The following is a 26,030-nucleotide window of genomic DNA, read 5'->3' on the forward strand; positions in this document are numbered from 1 at the left end:
ACTCCTTAGGGACCTTAATTACGTATGCAAAATCCCCTCACCATTTCCATGTCGTATTGGTTCAAGCCAGTCATTTGCATGTTCTGCTTACACTGAAGGGAAGAAGATGATACAAAGACATGGGTGCCGTGAGGATACGTTTGAATTCTGCCGGTCATAACTATTAGATGCCTCTCTCTCTGGGAAATAAAGTGTAGTTCAGATTTACAGACATTGATATGACATTTGGAGAATATTTATCAATCAGCAGCAGGATATATATATATATATATATATATATATATATAGTGGAGTGGACACTTAGTCCTGAGCTAAGGTAATAGTATTAAGACCAGGACTTCTCAGCCTACTGACATTTAGACGGAATAATCCTTTCTTGTTGGATGACTGTTCTGTGCATTCTGAGGCGGTTAACAGCACCCTGGCATCTGCCCCAGTTGTGACAACCAAAAGTGATAGCAGACATGGCCAGGTGTCCCCTGGGATGGAAAGATTGTCCCTAGGTAAGAACCACTGCAACAGAAAACATGAAGTGTTTTTGTATTAAAGTAGGCCCTGTTAAAACATGGAATTTGTTTTCTGAAAGGGGTGTAGCTATGTGGAGCCAGAAGGCTCTTGCTCCTCTGATAATGCCTCCTTCTTAGATTTGCTCATTTTCTTCACTGAGAAGTGCGTGGTTTATAGCTGCAAATAAAAAGCTAATGCAGTAGATGTGCTCCCCAAGTGCATGCCAAAATGAGACTATGCTATCATATTTGACTATGTTTTATAAACTTGTCTGAGTTTATAGTCAAGCCATATTATAAGAGGTCTTTAGCTTTGCTATAACACAGATCAGATTATTTCCCCAAAGATATTTAATGCACAAGGCAAAAAACTTAATAAATTCCATTCTTGATATCAGAGCTCCTTTCTTGGAAATAAATGATGTGGCTTGGTACAGGACCCAGAGGAAGGCACGGTCCACTTCTGAAATTGCCTAACTGAAAAACTTCTCATTCCTGTTTTCTCTAGGCAAAGGCAGCTCAAGCATCTCATCCGACGTGAGTTCCAGTACGGATCACACGCCGACCAAAGCCCAGAAGAATGTGGCTACCAGTGAGGGTAGGCGTCTGGTCCTCATTATCCCCCGCCTTCCCTTACAGAGCTGGTTATTTTTGGGAGACAAAGAAAATGTGGGAGTTTTAGTTCTGTTCTACCCAGTGGGAGTGTATGAGATTATTCAAAAGGAGAAGGTGGGAGATTTCTCGGGTTTCTTTTTGGTTGCACTGTTACTGCTATGCATGACTATGGATTTGATGGGATTTAAGTGTCTTGCTTGTAAGGCAAATACCATTATTTTGTGAAGATATAACAGGGCAATTTCAGGGTAGTCTTTATGATATTGTGTACTTGTTTTTTAGTATGGGAAGCAGTATGATCATAAAACCACCGTGCCAGAGTTGAAAACTCCTACAAAAACTTGTAAAATAGTGCACCTGGAAGTAAGGATGGTGCCGATGGTCAGGTCATGATCAGTGTAATTTTTAGAGTTTAAATTAATCGCCAGCATTTGGGAGGAGCAAAAGAAAGTTGCTTAATTAAAGACGAAGTGAAAAGTGTGCCTATCAGGGCAAAGATTGGTCTCATTGGTATTCTTGATGAAGAATTTGGCATCTGTGTTTGTAAAACACATGCTGAAATTTAATTGCTTCACAATACTCGAGAAGTTCTGAGTTATTACTTGATTGAGTGAGGAATTGTTTATCTGGTAGGAATTCAGTGTAAAGTTGATCCAATTATAGAACCAATTCCTTTTGTTTGAATGTTAAACACAATTAAATGACTTCTTTTGTGAACTCGAGTTGTTTCTAAACTAATTGCCTAGTGAAAGTCCAGTGGGAACATCAGTGGCGTGATTGTGAAGTGTCAGCCTATTTTCATGGTATTTGAGCCTACTTTCCTACAGCATGCAGGGTGTTGTAGAGGCACGCACGTCTAATTTTGTTTCTGAGGCTTAATGTCTGCTGCTCATGACATGCAGAAACACACTGATGTTGACCCGTAGGTTTCTTTGGTTTCTCTCGCTCTATGTTATAGTTTACACATTAATGACGATGGTTTCCCTCTGCTTATGTATATCTTGTATTTGCACTTTTATTTATTTACTTATTTTTTGTCTTTTTGAGAGAGGGTCTCACTATGCAGTTCAGGCTGACCTTGAGCTCACTTTGTAGCCCAGGCTGGCCTTGAAATCACAAGGATCCTCCTGCCTCAGCCTCCCAAGTGCTGGGATTACAGGTGTGCGCCACAACACCTGGCTTGTATTTGCATTTTTAAAACTTTGTTTCAGGTAGCACAGAACTACCTTCTCTGGGGCTGTGAGATGCATAAGTAGCTTTTACAACTGGATTGTTCTTTTGTGTTTAAAACCTCAGCATTGCTTGATATACATCACCAACATTGTAAGGAGGACAGATTACAGTGTTTCCCTCTGTGCATGGAAGCACCAGGGAGCAATCCATTTTTAATTTTCTGCCTGTTGATTCAAATATGGGTATTAGACCATTCTTGAAATTCAGTTAAGTTAATGTGAGAATCTGGTTAATTGATTCTAGACGTTTGCTTTTGAGGGTCTCATTCTTCGAACTCAAAGTGCAAATCACTTCAGCTTAATTCACTGTGATCCTTTCTAGTGAGAAGTATGTTTGGGAGATAATCACTTCTTCCCACCATAATTTTCCAGTCACTCTTAATATAGTGATTCGTCTAATTCGAATGGCGCTGAAAATAGAAAGTTAAACATTTAAATAACCTCTGTGTTTCTCTGCATTTTAGTTTTCTTATTATCTTTCCCTTCTTTTTACAAAAGAAAATACAGAACTACGAGCTTTTTTGCAGGAGTTGGGGAAAGAAACTATGCGACTTCATGCATTTAAAAATATCTTCTCTTAATGATTAAAAAATAATTCTATAGGGACTTCAAATTTTCACTTACTTCTGCTCTTCTCCTAGGAGGAGGTGCAGGCCTCGCCAATGATTTATACATTTTGTCATATGTATTTTGTCATTCTGAGGGTAGAACTAGGAGAAAAAAACAGGAAAATGTGACACTTATATGAAACAGAATTTTTAGCAACTGTGTTAAATTAGTATGAAACTTCTTTCCAGACCTTAAGAGGAAGAACCTTATCCATTTGAAAGATGCCATTGGTTTGCTTGCATAACTGAAAAAGTTTGGGGGAAAATGTCACTTTGGCTATTTTTATGTATGGATTCATTGTGTTACAGATTTTTAATCAATGGAAATTCAAAATATTACAGAATATTTCATAAAAATGTATTCCAGGGGTACCTGCCAAATTTGCAAGATGAAGCCAGGGTAGCCAGTGTTAATTTTCTCTAGGACAGCCAATAGAGCCTTGGTCCACCTCTAAGTCCGGTGATTAAGGCAGCCCGTTCTGCCTACCAGTAATTCCTACCCAGTGGAATTACTGGGTAGTGTGTGAATTTCTTCCTGGAAAGTTTCTGGCACCCTGGCAAACAAACTGAAGGTAAGTGCTGGCTTCTCAGACAAGGCTACAGAGGAGCTCACTTGAAAGGGCACCTTGAGCAGCGCACAGTGGCAACACCCCCACCCCACCCCCCCAACCCCACCCCCGTACAATCCCTGCTGTCTGGGAGGCTGAAGCACGATTGTGAGCTCCAGCTGAGGCAACTTAGCTAGTTAGTGAGACCCTGTCTCATAATAAAAAATTTAATGAGGGTTGGAATTGTAGCTCAGTGCCAAGGTCTTGCGTTTAATACTCCGTACCTCCCCTCAAATAAAAAGGTCACCTCTGATTTTTCTTCCTGTTTTTCTGTTGCTTTCAAGAATATTTAACTTTCCATGTCAAGAGCACACTGGGTGAGTGTGTAACTGGCTTTCTGGAAACTGTTGGGTTATGGCGACTTTCTTCAGTTCCTGTATCTGGTTTTTCACCTCTGGATTCTGTGAGATACGTTGCTTTCAAGGAACAGAGATGGGATTCTCAATTTTAGGTGTGAATCATGTTGATTTCTAAAAAGGGTGTATGTACTCTGATGCATACTATTCAGTTTTTCTGCAGCCTTTGAGAACTGTGACCTTACCTATCAGAGCTGGGTTACAAGCATCTGGCAGTAGTACTGGTTTTTTCTGGGATACGGAAGATACTACATTAGTTGCCTGGTAGTTGTTAGTGGTGTGTGGTGTGTGTGTGTATAAGCGCGAGCATGTGTGTGTGTGTGTGTTTGTATGTGTGTGTACGTGTGTGGGGGACCACCACCAGGTGGCTAATGGTACAGTGGTACAGGCAATGTCCTTTACTTTTTTTTTTGGCTTTTTGAGACAAGGTCTTGCTATGCAGTTCAGTCTGGCCTTGAGCTCACTTTGTAGCCCAGGCTGGCCTCGAACTCGCGACAGTCCTCTTGCCTCAGCCTCCCGAGTGAAGGGAATGTCCTTTACTAGGACACATAGGTACCACTCTGTGCAGTCAGTACTGGAGAATCGGGAGAGGACAAGAGGTAGAGGAACAGGAAGGGCACTCCCATGTGCAGTGAGCTTGGGCTGAGACATTAGTGCAGATTAACTGTAAGCGAACACAAGGAAAATTATTGGGGAAATGACAGTGCTCTGCGCTTTTACTAAAAATTATTGAATTGCACACTTACAAAGCAGTGCAGGGGGATCTGTCACTGCTGCACGGGCTTCAGTCCTGGGCTTAAGTAACCCTGGGCTATCCTTTGAAAATGCTGCCTCTTACCTCTGGGAGGAGAACATGAGCAGTGGTGAGAAGGCCCATCTAGGAAATGAGACTGACCAAGGCTAAGTGCAGGGCTCCCGGCCAGAACTTCTCTGTCTGAGAGTGACAGGAGTTTCTTCGGTGGGCGTCCAGCCAGCATACAGTACCTGCTTCCAGCTCACTCATCATAACGTGTGTTCACCTCTGAAGTTCTGCGTGTCACGGAGATTGTAGGCTTAGAAAAACACTGTTTTACTTAGCTTTTCAGGATTGTGTCTAACTTCAGTTTAAATACTAAGGGCTCTTGTGCCCAGTCTAATGGTGGAGGCATCACATTTGTGCACTGCAGCAATTCTGCTTCTTTGATAGTGACCTTGCGTTCTTTCCGTCTATCTCATGTTCCAACTAATCCACTCTGGTGTAGGCAGCTCCTCTACATGTGGTGGGGTTAGGTGGTGATACAGTTTGGTTTTAACCCATGGAAAAATGATATATTTGACCCACTAGGAGTGTTTTGTTCTAATGTCTCATGCAAAATTTTGTGACTCTAAAACCACACTCCTTATAAGGAATTGGCAGCCAGCAGGGCTTTCTCCTTGATAAATAGTGTAGGCTTTCTCTCCAGTCCATTCTATTTCTTGTGACAGTTTAAGTTTCTGATTTCCTGACACTGTAGGGGGTTTAAGTTCAAGTGTACAAAGCTGGAAGTGTTCCATTTTCCCCCCAACATAATCTGCATTCCAATATTGTAAGACTCTGCTTAATTCTTTCCAGTTGTGTTTCTATTCTTTCTCTTCCACTTTTTCTGTCTTTCTCATCCATGGGGTGTTCTCTTCTAGAAAGAATAGCCTTTGACCACCTTCAGCAGTGAAAGTCCTATGCAGCCCATGGTTGGACAGAGCTCTCACCAGCTAGCTGTGAGCAGATTCAGCTGGACTGGGTTAGATCTGGGAAGCTTCCTAGAAACAGTGAGATGAGCACTGGCTTCTTTCACAGAACACAGAAGTAGGAGAACATGGCTTTCAGGGTGACAGTTCAACAACCCAGTCTTCTTTGGAGCTAGGATAAAGTGAACCACCTGTTTTGAAGGTCAAAGTTAATTGGCTGATGAAGAGTGAGCTTCACCTAGCAGTTCTTTAAACATCACCAAGTTCAGATATTGGACACACTGGGAGCACCAGTTAGGGATGTGATGGCTTTTTTCTAGATGCTGATTATGAAACCAGACTACTGTGGAATCATAGGATTTCAGAGCTACAAAGAGCCCTGCCAATTCTCTGTGATCTGATTTACTCATTTGACAAAGAAATACCTTTGTCACAGAACGTGAGATTTGTTCAAGATTATACACTTAATAAATCATCAAGCAAGAGTTTGAAGTAGCATGTCTTGATGAGAGCTGATCAAGTAAAAAAAAATAACGTGACCTTTCAAAAAGTTGTTTTTTGCCTTTGAAGGTACTTGATTTTCTTTTTTTTTTTTACATTTAATTTCTGGCTGATTTGGGCAGGTTGCAGGTTTGCAAAAGCTAGTGGAAGACTCTGACAAAGACTGTTGAATCCAAATAGATCGTTACTTCTGTTAGGATGCAAGGTCTGCTCCAAAAAGTAAGAGGTGTTAACCTGCTGGAGTAGATTAGCTTGTCACCTGGACATGGAGACAGTACTTTTATATTAGCTCATGATTTTATGGTAGCCTTTCAGTACATTAGCTTAATATCCTTTATGAAACTGCCCGCTTAACTCCTTAAAAGACCTCCATTTTATATCTTTCATTGGAGACATGTGAAATGAGTTGATTTATAAAAAAAATTTGTTGTGAGAGTCTTTCTATGGAACCTAAAATCACCAGTCTATTTATACGGTCATAGGTTCTCATGTTTTCAGTACTCAAATTAGACCATTTCTGAATAGTTATTTTGAAAATGCTTAGCCATGTGGCTTTGTTTTAACTCACTTTGTTTTCTTTAAATTGTCTTATTTCTAATTCTTGAGTGTACTCTTAAAAATAATACATATGAATCACCCTGAAGAGAAAGATGTTTTTAACTCGAGGTGGATTCTGTTTCCCTAAAATCGTTTCTTGGTATTCACCAAATTCAATCAACATTTTTGAGTCATTATTTCAGGCTTTTAATAGTGCTTTCATGAGCATGATTGTATTCAATTTTGCCTCACTGTCATAAGGCTCTTGAGAAGCAGGCATGGATGTTTACTTTGGGAAATTAAAACAGGAGAGCCCAGCAGGACCAGTGTGGCCCTAAGTCCCATGAAATTAGTGACAAAGGTAGGCTAGGAACCCTGGCTTAAATGATTTGTTCTTAATGCTTCTTAGGTAATTCTCATGGAAAACTATGGAGAATTTCACACTAATCACTTTTTAAGTTTCTATCAAAGCATATTTTGGAAAAAGAAGTATCTTTTCCAATGTCAACTCACAATTGTGACTGTGATACCAATACTATATGTGGAAACCCTTTCCTGATCCGTACATCAAATAGGAATTGACATTAAATTCTTAGTTACAGAAGACAAAAATCAGTATACAAGTTGTTTTTCTACTGAACTGTTGAAATTGGTTGTGTCTAGGTGTTCCCCTAAAGCCTCATGCAGTCATAGGTGGGGCTTTTTCAGAGGTGGCTGAATCTAGAGTGTGTGCAATGCTAGGTTTAAGGGTGCTAGGATTAAGGGTGAGTGATTACTAAGTGAGTCTTTTTTTTTTTTTTTTTTTTTTTTGTCTTTTTGAGGCAAGGTCTTACTATGCATTTCAGGCTGGCCTTGAGCTCACTTTGTAGCCCAGGTTGGTCTTGAACTTGCAAGGATCCTCCTGCCTCAGCCTCCTGAGTGTTGGGATTACAGGCATGCACCACCACATCCGGCTAATTTGATTGGTTGGACACACCCCTAATCCTGGTAGCCTGGATACAGTATAAGGGACAGAAAGAAGCTTGTCTCTCTGCTTGCTTGCTTTACTATCTTTTGTGTGACATGAACTGTTTCCCCTCTGCCATGCCACCCTGTCTTGGAACCAACTTATTGTAGACTGAAATCTCTACAAACTATGAGCTAAATAAATCCTTCTCCTTTAACTTTGGGTGTCGGGTATTTTGTCTCAGCAATGACAAGAGCAACTAACAGTGTAGGTTATCATTACTGTCTGCTTAATAGATTGCACCAAACAGGCCTAATGTTTAAAATTGATACTCAGATTAATCATGAGAAAGAATCTATGTGTAATATGACAGTATAAGTTAATTATTTTAGTCATTTTCCCTTTGAATCTGAGCCATAAGTTTCTTCTTCCATTGGAAATCTCCACAAGTGGAAGATACTGATCTCAGAGCATATACCATAAAACAGTTTATTGCAATAAAATGAAAGTCAACCTGTCGCATTAGAAGGACTGGGGATTTAGCTGAGCCTCACAGTGCCTGCCTGGCAAGCGTGAGGTTGTGAGTTCGATTCCCGGCACCAAAAAAAACAAAACAAAACCTGTGGCATTAGAGAAAGTGCAGCAAAAACATAGCAGCAGTGAGGAAGCAAAAGTAAGGAACTAGAAAAAGAAAGTGTCACTGAAGGAGTATCTTTAAAATTCATTCTAAAATGACACACAAATTGGAAGGTTGAACGGGGCTTTAAGGGAAGGGAGAGAATATGGCTCAGATTTGTGTAATGAGATTTTACTGTGTGTGAGGAAGGTGATGACAGATTACTATACAATTTGTATTTGCCTTTAGTCATTAAATTTTAACCTTAACTATCCCTCAAAATGTTAGGATCATTTAGGAAAGCTTTGTGAGATTTTAGCTGTTGAAACTTAATGTGTTTTGGTAATTCAATTAGCAGTTCATCACTTTGTGGCTAAGATTTTCTTATTGTTTAAGCTACTTCTTAATTGTACATTAGGTAACTTTTGAAAAACTGAACTAATTATGTCTAGTGATTTGAATGTCTTATAGCTTCAGTGTGCCTGATTTAATAACTAGAAAAAGAAAGTCAAATTTGCATCCAAGTATTAGTTTGAACAGCAGACACCTCATCAGCTCAGTGTCTGCAAAATTAGTATGGAAGCCTAGAAATGTGCAATAAAATCCTTAATACCATCTCAGACTCAGAACTGCCTTTAATTTCTTGAGGGAATCATCTTCTAAATGGATCATTCACAATGGTTAAAGTGCCATACATTAATCTGAGGAGGAAATTAGGTCTTCCCCCCATATATGCATGTTAATGAATTTAAAGTAATATTTTATCAATATAATCAGAGTATTTTGGTGAGAGAAAATTTTGATCTTTAATATTATAATTCCATGTGTAAAATAATTCTGTTTTTTTTCTACTACTGTTTTCTCTTTGCTACAAAAATAATATTCCATAAGTAATGAGTATGTTTCTGCTGTAAATGCTGTGATTCATCTAAGTACAAATAAGTATGTTTGTAGTGAGCACTTGGATCATTCTGAAAATTTTTATCAGTAATTCATTGAACAGGAACTTATTAAAGGTTGTAGTCTCAGTTCAAGTACACTGATTTGGGGGGTACAAAATATGTCAGTCAGTGTCCCAGACCGGGAGCCCTGAAGTTGATTCCTGCCCATGGATATGTTTTCTTTACGTGGAGGAATTTTCAAAAATAATTTTGAGTTTAAACATTTTGGGTAAAGCTGCACCCTGAAGCTCCCCGGAGATCCTGCCATTCTCTCTCGTCTTATTAAATGAGCATCCTCATAATAGTTCAGTTAGCTCCTTGGTTCCTGGAGGAATTTTCTTTTATGGCAAGATCCACGGGCTCCTGAGCTGTCGTGGTTTCTGGCGGAGACAAACACTTGAACAGTTAAATAGAGTCCTGGGTGGGCAGGACTGTGTCCCTGCAAGGGTTAAAGAGCTGCGGTTGGAGAAGGAGGAAGTGGGCACGGGCTGGAGGAATGGGAGAGGCTCCAGAGCCCTGAACTTGACGTAGGTCTTTGTGTTGTGATGAGAAGGTGGGAGGGCAGGAGTCAGATGGAGCGTGGTGGGTCAGGGTGTGAGCAGTTCAGAAAAATCCAGCTGGGTCCTTGCAGGGAGAAGGGGAAGCTTCTGGAAGATCCTGGCCTGGCAGGATTGAATTGGCTCACAAAGTGCTTTGAAAATACAGTCCTTGTAAGATTTAGTCATGGAGCAAGTGGCCACACATTCTTTGTAGTAGGATTTTGGCAGATCGCACATGCTTCGTGATGTCAGGATAAGTAGACTATCACACTATTTCCTTCTGTGCTCACCACCTTTAGGGTTACACACTAAAACCTAAATTGTACAATAAAGAGAGTACAGAGCAGACTGGGTTCCACCACTTCAGGACAAACAACCCGAGACTGAAAATATTTACCCTTTGTCATCATGCACATTGTCTGACCTTAGAAATCACGTGAACGTGTCTGTTTACTTACTCTGCCTAGGAAATAATGTCCTGAGGATAAACTGACTTCCTCAGGAAGCCCGACTTCCCAAAGCTGTTAGACTGATAAACACATAAGGAGAGAAAAGCACTTTACTTTCAAAGCATATTCCTTTACATTTATATACATAAAAAACTTTAAAATGTACATCCTAGAAGGAATAGCATACAAATAGTTTAGAAATTATTTGTCAATAATTTACAGTTGATTTAAGAACTGTTTAAGGGATTTAGTCTGTGGGAAGGGCATAGCAACATGATAAATAATTATGAATGTAACTAAGAAACTTTGTTATTTGTAACTGCTACTGTCTTGCAAGGTAGGTCACGTGACACAAGAAGGGACATTTGTTTTTCCAAATACCTTACAGCATTTGGGGTATGTAATTTTTGAGTGTGTGCCATGGAAACCACATTTCTCTGCAAGGTAGAGACTCTGATCTGCAGATGTTCAGGAAGGTGGAGAAGGAGGTGGACCAGAAAATAATGGGCTGATGGATAGGAATTTGTTTTGAGCATTTCAGGACTAACAGCCCAAGGCTCAAGCCTTCTTGAGTCTCTCAAAATCTTTAGTCAAGCCCGCTAAATTCACAAAATCCATTGTGTGGATGGATTTCTTATGGGATCAGTAAGAGGTTCAATTCTGAGATCATTCACTTGAGCCAAATTCTATAAAAGCCATCCATTGACACATCCCTATAACTATAATGTGCACAAACAGAAGCATTCCATAATGGTTATCTTATGTTTTGGATATCAGCATTTTCTATAACATGTGTTAATTAACTTATATTTTCTCTTGACTCTATTTTTTATTTACCTTTTACTTTTTAAGTTTTTGTGAGTCCATGTTTACAGTACATAATAATTGCATTCATTGTGGGGAGTTGGTGGATGTACATGAAACATTTCAATTCTTTTGTCTCTTTCGCCTACATCTCCACTTTTGCCAGCATCAGATTCACTTATTGGGGCTGGGGATTTAGCTCAGCGGCAAAAGTGCCTGCCTGGCAAGTGCAAGGTCGTGAGTTCGGTCCCGGTACCGGAGAAAAACCAAAAAAAAAAAAAACAAAAAAAAAACCAGATTCACTTATTTATCTTGTAAGTCTTTATAAAGTGAATTATCATACATACAGGTTAACAACTTGGCTATTAAACCAAAAAATACATAAAATACATAAAATACACTTGCACCTTGAGACTGCAATGTTAAGTGAAGTAAATCATACACACAAGTGTATCGTTGAGTATATATTGAACTCACATTATGCCTATTATGTATGATTACCATTCTCTTTTTAATTCTTTGTTTTTGGGGAATTCTTCTATGGAAAGCTTTTAGACTTCCTATCTTTCCAGTACTGTCTTTCCTGATATAAAGTCACCCTTACTTTCTTACCACTGAAGAATATTCCATAGCCACAGTGACTTATTTTTGCCTGCCTATCAGAAATGCCCCCAAAGAGTCTAGATTTTTTAGTAGAGAAATATATTTGAGACACAAGTCTAGAATTAGTGCACACAGGTCCTGCTACTGTGGACTCACTTTAAGCAGTGTTAGAGTGAAGAACACGTTTTTAAGGTATTGGTGCACATTTATTTTTATCACTTTATAATATAATATTGGACATTATAAATTTGTAAGTGGTGCCTGTGTTCTTTTATTATAAAGTTTCATTGGCTACAAGATTTTTACTACTTAGCTATCAGCACATAACTTCTCTGGGAATACCCTACCAGGCAGATCTCTGAGGGTGTCCAGACAGAATGATCCACAGCCGTGACAGTGGTCGGTGTCTCTCAGCCCAGATACTGCCTGCAAAAAGGTTTCATGTGAGAAGGTAATGGACTCCTTCCTGGCATTATTCTTGCACTTGCTTGAACTGATATGAAGAAGATACTATGTTTTGTCTATCTTTATAGATCCAGTTGCTACCAGAGTATTTGACATTCAATAACCATTTAGTAAATGTGCACTTAGTGGATGAATATGCTTCTCCAAATTTTATCAAGGAATAAATAGCCTTGTTGATTAACTTTTGTAACCATGGTTGTAAAGCGCATGACCTCAAAAGCCATGTAAAGCGAGACAGTACAGTCACTGAGAGGTAGAGTTACTTTTCAGATGGAAACAAATCACGCTACTGCTAAGGAAAACACGAAGTATACCGTGGGGATATCTGCCAGTGATATGCTTTTATTGCCTTTTGGGTTAAGGGAATATGCACTTTTGTTTAAGCAGGACAGATACATTGAAAAGGAATAGGAGACAAGCTATTTCTAATTTCTACATTTTCACTTATTTTAACATGCCTAAACCAAAGACTGTTTGTTGCCTGTGGCTACTAGTTCTATAAATAGTTTCTTTCAGAAATGTTTTCTAAACATTTTAGATAGCCCAGTGAAATAAATTTAGAAGTTAAATACTTGAAGACTTTGTAGATCTCACACCCCAATTTTAAGGACAGAAAAAAAATGTAACTTTATTAAATCCTTTTTTCATTCCCTTCTACTCTCAATACATTAAATTGCTTCCACTTTTCTCTCCTGATATTTCAAAGTACCAAGTTAGATTCTGCTGTTCTTTGATGAAATTGGAGAGGTAACTTTTCATTTGGTTGACACAAAATATGCATAAATTAGCTAGTTCAAAAATAGCGCACATGAAGAAAGCATTAGAAAAAGCATTCATAACCGAGAAAATAATCTTGTTCTTGCTAAAAGAATATTATCTTAGAGTCAACTTTGACCTCTGATCCTCTTTTGTAAGCTATATTCTATTTCCTGGAAACGGATGCTATTAAGCTCATATGTTTTGTTTTGCTGCATTTGAACTGGACAGGACAGATATTAAGAAATAAATGCATCCAATCTGAGATTTACAAATATATAATTTCTAGTTAGTGAATGTATTTGGAAAATAAAGTAGGAGGTTTACCCCATCAGTTAATCGTAATGATAAAAAAATGCTATGGAATAAAAATATTGTGATTTTTTTTCCTTTCATTTATGTGTGACTCAAGTAACTTGACCTTAAATTATACTGTGCAAAAAAGAAGTAATAAAAGTTCTGGCCTCATGTGTTTGTTATGAGGACTGAATTTAGAAATTATTTCTCATGTGTCTGTCTATATACATATTAGCTGATTTACTTTCATTAGCTAAAGCACAGATACTTTATGTAAATTCTGCATTTTTACCTTATTGTAGATCAGAAGAGGCTTGGGTATAAAAATTTTTCTTAAACTAATTGAATGTAACTCTTATTGGAACCCCAATAGGACTTTAATTTTGAAACTTCATCAAATTATACTTTCTCTACATGGAGGAATAAATCCAACCCTATAAATATCTATCACACGTAGACACTGAATTCACTTCATTTTTATGCACACCATTACATACATGCTGAATTACAAATGCAGATTGATTGAATACACGCACATATGAAGACATGTAGGACAACTTGAATTAGCAATGGGAGTAAGATTCCCTAGTGTAATTTACAGATACCTAAGGGGCCTGGTGTGGTAGAGCTAAGGGCAGTGAAACAGAACTCTGAGGACTCGGGGCTGGGGATTTAGCTCAGCGGCAAAAGCACCTGCCTGGCAAGCACAAGGTCGTGAGTTCGGTTCCCAGTACCGGAGAAAAAACAAAAAAAAAAAAAAAAAAAAGAACTCTGAGGACTCAGTTGTACATAGAGATTAACAGTATGAGAAACATGGCATTATGAATGGAAAAGAGAATGAGATGAACCTGTCCCTCCTGATCGGAAAACCTGCCTGTGCTTATAAAAAAGAGGAAAGTGGAGGGCTTAACATGGTCTTGATCGCAAAATACATTCTGGATGGCTGAAATGTTTAAATGCTTACATTAAACACAAATTACTAGTGTTGCAATCTTGATGTAGAAAAAGCTTTCAAAAGATGATGACGCAGCGGCATAATGCTAGCTAACAACGTTGGAAGATGGCCCTCTCCTACACAGGGAAGCAAACGCTTCAGCAGGTAGAAGAAGAGCTCTCACCAGATGTGTTTGTTTTTCCATTAGTTGAAATTGAAAACAGCTTCTTTTTCATTGCTGGGCCTCTCAGAGTCTTTAATGTGTTAATGTATGTTACCCTCCTTCCAATGGGAATGTTTTATATTTTATTTCTCAGATTTCCATTATTACTTCTCACAACCTAGAAGAGCTAATATATGTGAATTAAGAACCTTAAAATATGCTCAGATTTGACCTAGAATTTCAGCATAAAAATTACCTTTAAAAATTTGAGTTTTATTTATATATATGTGCTTCTTGATGGTCTTGTTTAGCTATTAAAATGTGTTGCAGAACGTTGCTGAATGAGGAGGGAAAATACGTAAGAAAAGGTTCTGAAGCAGCATTTCTTACGTTATCTTACTTGTGCAAGTAAGTTACATTTGCAATGGAGAAAGACTGAGAGGACACAGTTAAAGATGTTTTCAGTGGTCATCATTTGATAATAGGACCATACAGTGTGTGTGCATGTGTGTTTCCATTACAGTCCAGTATAGCATGCTAAAGTTGGCTCTTTTCCAAAGGCTGCAAATTTCTCTTTAATTAATTGTTCTTAGAATTTGATTGGATGTGATATGATCAAAAATTCAATTATTAGATTTTTTCTAGCACTAATTAAGATTTTTGGATGAGGATCAGTATTCCTAGTTCTTACTCACTGCTCAGATATTTAGCACCTGTCCATATGGCAATCAATTGCTTAGAGACATCTATTTAAAAATACTTTCCCATTCTTCAGACCTTTTTTTCCATTAGGCACGTCCAACGCAACTTTTTTCTTCTCTTTGTACTTTTACAAACCAGTGTTCCAACACCTTGGAAAACTCTGTATTCATTTCATCAGTCATACTTTCACTTCCTGCATTTCCCCAAAGCCAGGTGCATATACTGTGCTTAAGCAGTGGGAAATTCATTCATGAGACAAATAGATGCAGATCCGTCCTCCTTGAACTTTCAGTTATGTATGAATACAGATAGTCCATAGCCTTGGAAATAATTTGCATGCTCAGAAGACATCCTTGAATACATGCTAAGAAGTAAAAAATTTAAGTTGATATCTGAATGATGAACAGGCAGTAGCAAGGTAAATATTTTTGCGAACATTCCCATGTGGGGAGGTGGTAGAAAGGGAGGAAAAGTTGTGTTCTACTTTTCTACTGTTCCATCACAAATCACTAGAAAACTTAATGCACTAGTTTCCTGATGTTACTGTAACAAATTATTACTGAACACAGTGACTTAATAAAGCACACCTCTGTTTTATAATGCTAGAGAAGTCTGAAATGAGTCTTAGAGGCTTAAGCTCACTATGTCTGACAGGCTGCTTCTTCTCTAGTGCAGAAACCACTCCTTATTTGCTCCAGCCTGGTTCCTGGTTCTGAGTCCCTTCTTCCATCTGCAGATCCGTCTCTGTCTCTGTCTCGGTCTCTGTCTCTGTCTCTGTCTCTGTCTCTGTCTCTCTGTCTCTCAGTCTCTCAGTTTCTGTTCTCTCTGCCTGCCTCCCTCGCAGAAGCACTCTTGTGATTGCTTTGATGCTGCTCAGATTATTCCTGAATGATCACCTCACCATCTTATGATGCTGAATCCCATCTGCAAAGTACCTTGCAGCACATAAAGGTTTATAGATGGACTTTGTTGAGGGGAGGGTGCATTATTCTACCTGGCACCATTAGTTACTTAAAATAGCAACCATTATGTTTAATGATTTTTTTAAATCATAATTTTTGGCAGGGTTGACTGCGATTCTTCTGCTTTACATGGAATAGGCTGTGACCATGGATGCACTGGTGGGTGGGGTCGTCTGAGGGGCCAATGATAGCAGCCTGCACTTTGCCTGAGACTGTTGGACAGTTGGGCTTTGCAGAGACTGGTGACTCTACAGGTGACCTCACTGGTGGAATAATCTCTTGGTAAACATATTTTGGTTTCTCAAGGGTTCAGAAAAGACTTTCCAAAAGAAAGAAAATGGAAGCTGCTGGTTTAAGGCATGGATTCAGAAATTGGCACAGTGTCAGTCTCGCCGTATTCTATAATTCGGTCATAGATCCACCCATGTGATGAATGTTGATGGATTTCAACATGTTTGATCCGTAGGATGGAGGCACAGGGCAGGATTGTAGGAAGAGGAAGCCCAAGGTGGGAAATCCCCAAGTTCAGTGCTTTTCTGAGAAATGCTTCTGTAGTTGTAACCCAGTGCCAGGGGAGAGAGGGAGAGGCCTGGAGAAGTGGAAAGGAGAGTTCATGAGGACCTTCTGGGCTGTGTAAAGGATGTAGATTGAGACAGTAGGAGTGTTGGGGGCACAGACCTGCTCTTGGGTCTCTGTGACCAAAAAGTGGGCAGTGAAAGAAGCTTGGGGCCAGTAAGAAATAACGGTAGTGAGGATCACTGTGGTCCTGCTGCACTTTCACTCCCATTTTGGTAGCTTATAAGAAAGGTGTGATAGCTCAAGTGTATCACAGTGATAGCCTGGGTGCTGTTTGTCTGCAGCAAGGTCAGTGAGGGAATAGATGTTTGTATCCTTTGTCACAACGTCGTGTTGATCCAACCTCAGAGTGGGTGAGCAGTGGGCTTTTGTTTTTCTTTTCACTTTTGTTGAGTTTTGCAAGGTACTCATATTAATTAGAAATCTTACAAAATCATGGTCTTTTCCAACACCCAGGTTGAGAAACTCTCCTTTAGAACAGTCTCTCACCTTATCACATATGATGTCCTTCCCTTGTCTCTCTGGGATTCCCTGGGCTCCCTTTATAGAACTAACTATATGGTGGAGGATTTTTAGACTGACCTTCAGGACTGACTGATTCCTATTCGCTCATTTAATACGTGACTGCAGAGCACTTGGGCAGAATTTACTTTCAATATTCTATTGCCATCCTTAACATGCCTACCCTTTCATAAAGTAATGTTTGTATTTATTTTCATAGCTTTATCATCCTCATATTGGAATTTAATGTGCTCTGCCTTAAGAGAGCAAGGTCTCTTACCATGATGGGGCCAACCTGTGGTTGACTATTGTTAGAAAAAATAGTTTATAGCAAAGAATCATTTAAGAACTAATATGTATACTGTGAATGTTCTTTTAAATCATATCATTGTACGTTAATTTTTCTATCTTTGAAGACATGCTACAACCTCTTCTTTGAGGATATGACTGCTGATTGATTAGAGTCCAATGTTTTCTTCTCACATAATTCATATAGCACTGTATCTTTTGTAGTTTTCAGGTTGAATATCTTTAAATTTGATAGGATGAAATACACTCTGAATTTTTTAAAATATAAAGAAATAAAAATAGTTTGTTACATTCTTAATCAAAAACTCTAGTTTTGAAATTAGAAACAGCAATTTTCATCATAGTAGCTAGAGACGGAAGCTGAAAGGTTCATTTTTGCCGGGTTCATTTAATGCATCAATGGCACAGCCTTATATTTTGGGAGAGAGAAAATACCTGAGTGTGACGGGCAGTTCAACTCAAGTGCTTTCATTCTCTTTCTGCTGATAAAGAACATCTGATCAATTCAGACACTCTTTGCAGATAGTTTTATCTCTGGGAAGTTGAAAAAAAAGCAATGATGGGAATATTTATAAAATAAATAACAAACAATAAATTGTAATCATGTAATTAAGACTGTTTTCAATGGGAAGAGAGTGGAGATAGTGCGAATGGCTCCTTAGCAGCTGAGGCTTTAAAGCCCATGTGAAAGGGAGAAGGGTAGGCACAGAGTCAAAGGAAAAGTAGTATCAATTAGCTTAAGGATAGTACCAGTGGGAGGGATAGTATGAGCGCACCAAGACAGAATGAAAAAGCAGAATGCTGTGAAAACATATATATTCCTTGGGTGGAGGGGCACGTATCTCAGTGCAAAAGCCCTTGCCTAGTAAGTGAGCCCCTGACTTGCGTCCCCAGTACCTTAACCCCATAAAAGACTATTGTTTGAAGTTACCTCAAGGTAAGCAGGTTAAGTATGAATCCTAAAACACTGACAAAAGTTCACATATGACTCATCACAGAGGGGAAGCAGAGCAGGACAGGCAATTGTTTGCAGTTCTTTCACCAGCATGTAGCATGTCAGCAAGTCCTGCAGAACACAAGACAGCAACGGCTGACACCGTGTGACGCTCACTCTGTGCTTGACGTGCTTCAAAATGTGTTACCTGTATTCACTCATTGAACCCTAGAGCCAGTGGGAAGTTGCTATTGTTGTAAGCATTTTAGAAATGAGGTGCTGAGGAACAGACAGTAAGTCATTTACTCCAGGCCTTATGCCTCTCAGTGCCTCAAACTAAGATCATTTTGTGGTCTCCATAGTAGAGCTCTGTGATTTAAAATTGAGCCCATAAAACATGATGATAGAGTTCAGTAGACTCTTTAAAGTGAGTATGAGGCACCAGGCTGGACCAATCATGGCACAAAAGCCTAAAAGCACTGCAGATGAGCCAGTGTCCTGACCTGGAAAAATGAGGTGTGTGTGAAGTCCTGACATCACAGCGCAAGTCTGAGCCTTTCATTCAGCTAACCTGGCTTAACACCCACTCCAGGGCAAGGGTGAGGATACACGTCAGACACTAACCTTGCCTTCTGGGAGCACAGTCAATGGCAAAAACAAATGAAAGAGGACTGTGATTCAGTTGGACTGGAAATGTCTACACACCACAGTGCCCCCAGGGGAAGGAGCACAGTGCCCAAAAGGCGCATCCAGCAGAGACTTCAGAGAGAAGCTGTGTGGGATCCAAGCTTCAGTAATGAGGAGGATGCACCCAGCAGGACTGGGAAGACACAGAGATTCCTCCATGGTGGGAACAGCGCCAAAGCAGAAAAGTGCGAGGGAGTTTGTGAACATTGGTCACCTACCCCCAAGTTATTGAACTGGGATCCAAGACCAGTAGCAGAGCATCCTGGGAGCTTGCTAAAGAAGCAGAAGCTCCGGCTCCATCCGAGACTTGCTGAGCAGAACCTGCATTTCAAGAATCTTTCTGGGTGACTCCCGCGCACAGTAAAGTCTGAAGAGTGAGTATGAAAGAGCCTGCGATTCCAGTGTTGAGGGCATGGGGTTAGCGGTGGAATGTGGGGACACTGCGTCTCAGCTGTGGGGCTGACTTTGACCTTTATTCATTCCCAAGGCAGTGACTTCCTATCACAGGATCCTAGCTCAGCTTAGCACACACATTCACACTCCTGGTCTTTACAAGCTGTCAGGCCCTCAACCAGTTCTTTGTGATTTCCAGAAACGAATTTGGTTATCACTAGGAATGTGTATACCGCTGAGGACAAACGCTTCCAAACCATGCTTGGAGGAAGTGATGTGTCATAATTGTGATAATAGAAGAGACCCCCCAGAATTCTCCATCTTACTGATCTCAACCTTAAAATACAAGCAAAACTTGAATTCTGTCTGCAGGCCTCTTCCCTGGCGGAATCCGAAAATGTGCCCTCAGTGGGGTGTTCTCAGTAAGGAGCACTGTTTTGTATTTTAATCACTGGGAAACTCATGTTTAAGACGTACTTTGATGAATGATTACTGAGGAAGCCTTGTGAATTTTGTTCACCTCTGGCATTGTAATTTATTCATAAATCCCCAAACTTCAGAATCCCTCTGTTTGCTCTTATTCAGAAATATCTTCAAGACTGAGCTGGGGCTTCAGATTCAGAGAGACCCGGTCTTGAAATCAGATTGTGTAATTTATTGGAGGTATGCAAAACTCAGTCTCTCCTTGCATCAAATGGGGAGAAAATTGTATCTGTCAGGCTATTGCAAGGATTAAAGTCTGTCATGTGTAAAGGCTTCCTGCCTGGCACTTGCCTGGAAAATGCTTAATGAACGTTATTCTTAGTAAGTCTGTTGAAGTGGCTGAGGCTAGCATACAATAGATCTGTGTGCTGGGGGTGGAAGGGACACAGTACTTTCTGGGTGGTGAATTCTGATGTTCTTCCTGCCTCTGGTGTACTGTGTCCTGTCCTGCATGCAGCTGTTTAGAGACCACTGAAGCACCTGGCCCCTTACTAAGGCGGGGCCAGTTATAGGATAGTTAGGATAGTTATTTTTTCCTTGGATTACATTTTATAATACCATAAGGAACTTTTAGTTATGTGTTTGTCTAGAGCTTATAGATTGATATTAAATTAGCCTATATGGGTTTCCTAGGGCCACCATCATAAAGTACCACAAAGTGGGTAGCTCAAAACAGCAGAAACTTACTATCTCTCAGTTCTGGTGCCCAGCAGTCAGAAGGCAGAGTGACAGCAGGGCTGCGCACCTTTAGAAATCCCAGCAGGCCAAATCTGTCTCTCCTTTCTTAGCTTTCACCCGTCACTGAAAGTCCTGGGGGTTCCATGGCTGATACATGCACCGCTCCAGTCTCTGAGGCCCTCCCTACATGGCTTTCTCCCTGCATGCCTGCTTCTGGGTCTCTTCCTGTCCTCTTACATGGACAGCTGTCATATTGGACTCAGGGTGTACTCTACTGCAGTGTGACCTCATCTTAACTGTTAAAATAGCAACTGTGCCAATTTTGTCTCCCGAATAAGCTCACATTCTGAGGCATTAGGCATTTAGATATTAATGTATCTTGGGGGGACACAATCAACTCTTGCGTCTAATGTGTTCTCTTCCCTACCCTCCCTGTATCATCACAGCAAGTGGAACCTGTGCAGTTTAAGAGCAACTTTTGCAAGAGGGAAGGGGACCAAGAGATGGATGGGGAGAGGAGGTTGAGGAAGGGTATAAAAAAGGATTGAGATGTGTTATGTATGTGGACCAACTCCCCATGGAGAATATGATCATTATGTACATCAAAGGTGCACTAATAAAAGTAAAAACTTAAAAAAAAAAAAAAAAACAGAACCGAAAAATACAGGCTCTGGCATCTCCCATGCTAGAGCCAGAGCAGTGTAGCCAAGATTACTGAGACTCCTCCAGTTGGCATTTGCCAAGCTACCCATGGCCTGACCTTGCTGTCTTATCACAGAATACTACCTGAGATCTAGCCTCAGACTCAGGGTCTAGGATGAAACACATTCAAACAGAACTGCCACAATCTATACCTAGTGCTTTGAGTTTAACCTTTTTTTTTTAGGTTCCTGGCCATTGCATCACCTATTGGAGACTTAGAGATTCCTGGAATTGCTTTATTGCCCTCAATATCTTTATGTAGGACTGAGAGCCCAAGGTGGCATGTGCTCACAGTGTACTAGTCAAGGTGGAGGACACAGAAAGGACCGAGTCCTGTGCTCTTAATTCCTTCTTTCAGACTTCGCAATTGATTCATCAACCTCTTTCCTCTCCCCTGGATAAAAGCAGAAGAGGCAGTGGCCAGAGTCCTGGAGTCTTAGCTGCATGGAAATTCTTCTGCATGGAAACGGAGGAAATAGCTAAGAGCAAGGGTCTTTCCTTGTGATCCCTACTGCCACTTTAGTTGAGAAGGTTAATTTTATGTGCTCTTGACTGGGTGATATTTGGTTAAATGTAATTTTTTGGTGAATGGGTCTGAGTGTTTCTTTTTTCAGCTTTTGTTTTGGTTAGTGCATGTCTGCAGTATGTAATGCTTACATTCCTTGGGTGGAGTGGGTCCATGTACATAAACACACTTTCATTCTTTTTTCATCTCCTTTCCTGCCCCTTCTACCTGCTTCCCTCCACCTCTTCATTTCCCTCCTATTTGAAAGAGATCTATCTCCCTACTTCCTATTAGCTGTCTTTTATTGTGTTTATGATTTACATTTTGGGTCTCTCATATAAGAGAAACCATGTGACATTAGGCTGGAGTGTCTTACTTATTTCACTCAACATTATGGTCTCCAGGTCATGCGAATAACATTTGAATCTGGTAGATGGAAGTAGATTGCCCCTTCCAACTGGATAGGCCTCATGTAATCTGCTAAAGGAATAAATGGGGAAAAGGCTGGAAAGAAAATTCCTTTATCTGCCTGTCTGTCTTTGAGTGGGGCCATTGATCTTCTGGCTTTCGCATTGTTCTTGGGCTGAAGTGTACGCCAGCATGGCTGTCTCTCCTCCCGATTGCTGGCTGCTGACCTTGAGACACAGTCTCCAGAAACACATGAGCCAGTTCTTGCAATAAATTCTCTCACCCTGTGTCTGGCCTGTTGCTTCTCTTTCGGTTGAGAACCCTGACCTTAGTCAATGTGAGCTCTGCCATGTTTGGGGATTGAGGACCACTTTGAAAGAACATTCTTTCTGACACACAACATCAGTCAGCTTAGCATTAATATAATCAGCATTTTATAGCTTGTAAGAGATCTTAGGGATATTCTAACAGAACCTTAGCCCTATGCTTTTATATTCTTTTGTAAAACTAATAACAAGGCGCCTTCTTGTGCATTTTTCAATTCCTTTGTGTTTCTTACACAAACTTCCTCATGTCCATTTTGCAAGGCCAGGAATAAGCTGCACAGGGAGCTCACATAGCCAGTTTTGGTACTAAACATCCAGCGGTCACAGATGTCATGACTTGGGCACGTGTTCAGCTTAGACTTATATTTAGAATGAGAGAGTCGTTACTGGTGCTTGATTTGTGACTCAGAGGAGCTTGTTGTAGTGGTTAGTGTGACCAAGAATGTGGGACTATTTGGAAGGTAAACATTTATTGTCTGTGAAAACTGTTCTCTGCAACTAAGCCGAAACGCCTGTGTGGCATGAGGACCGCCTGAGCCTTTCAGGTGGTTCTAAATAAAAAGAAATTTGGCTTGCTTCAGATATGCATGGATGCCATGGAGCAAACCAAGTCAGCCTTTGTGCTCTTGGAACGAGAGACCTAGACGTCCCTGCAAGAAGAGGTTAAGTAGGAAGAGAGTGGACAAATCTGTACCAAAGCCTTTTCCTGACATTTATCTTGCTTCTCTCATTCTCCTAAAAATTCTTGTATCCCGTGACAAGTAGCACACCTGTCCAATTGGTTTTGATTTTATTTTTAAAAAAGTATGTTTACTCCCCTCTTTCACAAATTAAATGCAAATCCCTGACTAATTTCTGCCTCTTTTCTTCTGCCCAGAGTAGCATTTTGCTGTTCTCCAGTATAATTTGTTTAACAGGTCTCATTTACTTTTCACACTTAATGTATAGACCTTTCCATGTGTTTAACGGTTGTTTGCTTCAAGTGGTCTGCAGTGAATAAGGCCACGAGCAGCCACATTTTTCACATAATAATTTTTTATGAACCATACAAAGACAGCTAAAGTTATATAAATCTAAACGAACTCTCACTAGAGCTCCAATCCTCAGGCTTCGCCATGGAGCTGCTTTTCTTTCAGTCTGTTTGAATCATTGCTCTAGCCAACCTCCAACCTCCCCTGTTGCAGTGTTTTAGGAGAAAGGAACTGACCAAATGCAAGTGCTAGCTAGAGATTTTCGTGGAATTGGTGGGTTTTTTTTTTTTTTTTTTTTTTTAATTTTTGCAGTGGTAGGAACTGAACTCAGGGTCTTGTGCATGCTAAGCAAATGTGCCACGAATGAGCTGCACCCACAGCTCAAAGTTTGGATAACTTCACCCCAACTTCCTCATGGCAGAGTGAAAGGCAGACGTGTAGAAAGGCCACTCGCCCTTGGATGGCCCAGTGCCACAGGAAACCATCACTACATTGGTCTTTGTCTTCTTTACTTCTTCCATAGCCAGGGTTGGGCCCCATGTTGATGCCCAGAAAATACAAGGAGGAATGTGCCCAAATGATGCTTTGATATGTATCCAAATCAAAGTTCTTTTCCATTACAGATCTAAAATAAATGATTTCTGAATTAAACATTGTTTTTGCAATTTCAACTCTCACTTATTGGAAGGGATAAAGAACCTCATAGTCCTCAGAGCCTGGTGGATTTTCCTTTCTCCCCAGGTCCTCATTGATGGTTTGTGCTTATGATGGAGCAAGGAATTAAGAATAGCTTATTCATGCATGAAAAGTGATGCAGCGGCAATGTCAATGTGGTAATGAGCCCTCTCGTGCCGCATTGAAGGTGCGGGGTACGGAGGGGGTGCACTGATCACTCTTGTTCACTTGCTCTTGAGATGATGTCAGTTTGACTTTTACTGTCGGAAGACTGGGGTTTACTGCCTTGGAGCTGTAGTAGAAGCTTGAAGCCTTGACTCATGCTGTGTTCGTAGATGTGAATGCTCATTCCGTAGCAGGTGGTTTTCAGATACAGAGGAGCTTGTGTCCTCATGAAGAAGTAAATCCCCCTCCTTCCCTCCCCTGGAAGGAGGAAGGCAGAGGTGGATTCTGGTCAGAAGTGCTGTCCCTTTGGGAAGGGCTCAGGGCAGTGACAGAGGAAAAGATAGTATAAACCAAGTATCTTTATGCATATCCATAGCACTCCTCAGATGTCGCATTTGCTGTGTTCTTTTCTAGGTTGGGAGTTGACTTACCCTAATAAGTAGCAATTTCCATTTGCAAAGTAATATACAAAGCTAATATGGACCAAGCAGTTTTCACCACAAGCTAAACAACATTTCCTTACGTAGACATTTGATTTGGAAAGGTAGTTTCTGTTTTTAGTGGTTCCTTTTCCTTAAAATTACATCTTTAGATCACTTGATGCCTTCCTTTGTATGGATCTCCATTTTATAAAAGCTATTTCATGGTTTCTTTTTAAGATTGTTTGTCTAGTGTATTTTAAGCTCTCTGTGCTATTTTCAGTAGATTCCTTGGTTCCATTGTGTATGAAACTTCACAGATTTTTTTTTTTGGTTTTTCTCCGGTACCAGGAACCGAACTCACGACCTTGCGCTTGCCAGGCAGGCGCTTTGCCACTGAGCTAAATCCACAGCCCCTGAAACTTCACAGATTAAAAGTGCTGTCAAATGACTCGGGGGCATTGTTCACTAGAAAATGACAATGTAATTGTTTAGCCTCCCTTTGAACGAGGAATTTTGGGTTGTTTGTAGCTCTGTTCTAACAGTCATGGGCAGGTGTTGGCTTCTTTCGTCTTTCTAAGAAACTCTTAAACACTGATGTTGCCTGAGATTGGGTAGGTGGGGAGGAGCGAACTCAGAAATCATCACTATATCACAGTGATTAACCTAAAATGTCTAATATTCAATGTCTTCATTATAAAGTGAAGGTAATAGAATATGCTTTACATTTGATGCAAACTGGAGGTATTAGTTTGGTACAGTAGAGAGAACATATGAAGGATTTCTTTTGAGCATTTATATACCACTTAATATAACGCTAACTATAACTAGTATCAATAATGAATTAATTTGTATCGGGCATAATTCTAGTTTCCTCCAGTTTAATTCTCACAGTACCCTATTGAGTTAGCTGTGTTATTAATCCATTTCACAGATGAAGAAACTGAGGCAGAGAGGTTAGTTTCCTGTCAAAGTTTATCTCTATATATTTTTAGTAAGTGGTCCCCTTAAGAATTGTAGTCAGACAGTATGGCTCCAAAATGAAGAACTTGAAAAAATGCCAGAGAATAATTTTCACCAAGTAGTGCTGGAACGAGGGTTGAAAATTGTCTCAAACACTGCCTGTATGACAATGGCAGCGGCTGAACAGATACTCCTACGTTAATGGGAATTAGACATTTGCCTTGGCTGAGCTGAACCCTCAAATCATTTTCAGCTGTTTCAGAGCCTTGGAATTGCTGGCAATGTTTAAACACCACATTGTTGACTTAGCTTTATTTTCTTGTTTTGCAATCTCCTAAATTTATCTATTTTAATGTTAACAATGTGCTACCATGTGATAATGGTGGGGGACTTTTCTTTCTACAGGTTGAGATATTATGGAGTTGCTGGAGTCTCAGCCACTTGGGAATGCTGAGGCCATCCACTTGGCAACTTTATGACCAAAAAATACC

General features: G+C 40.1%; 1 protein-coding gene across 1 annotated transcript in view; it reads left to right on the top strand.

Moving 5' to 3' along the window:
* Positions 1-26,030, top strand: part of Fbxl7 (F-box and leucine-rich repeat protein 7) — a gene marked incomplete at its 5' end in the record, with an annotated part of 384,288 nt that overhangs the window by 106,976 nt on the left and 251,282 nt on the right. The window contains 1 exon segment of the mRNA XM_005386127.2: positions 1,015-1,104. Within this exon segment, the coding sequence (XP_005386184.1) occupies positions 1,015-1,104 (90 nt within the window).

Source organism: Chinchilla lanigera, unplaced genomic scaffold (genome assembly GCF_000276665.1).
Source record: "Chinchilla lanigera isolate Chin_1 unplaced genomic scaffold, ChiLan1.0 scaffold00025, whole genome shotgun sequence".
Lineage (NCBI taxonomy): Eukaryota > Metazoa > Chordata > Mammalia > Rodentia > Chinchillidae > Chinchilla > Chinchilla lanigera.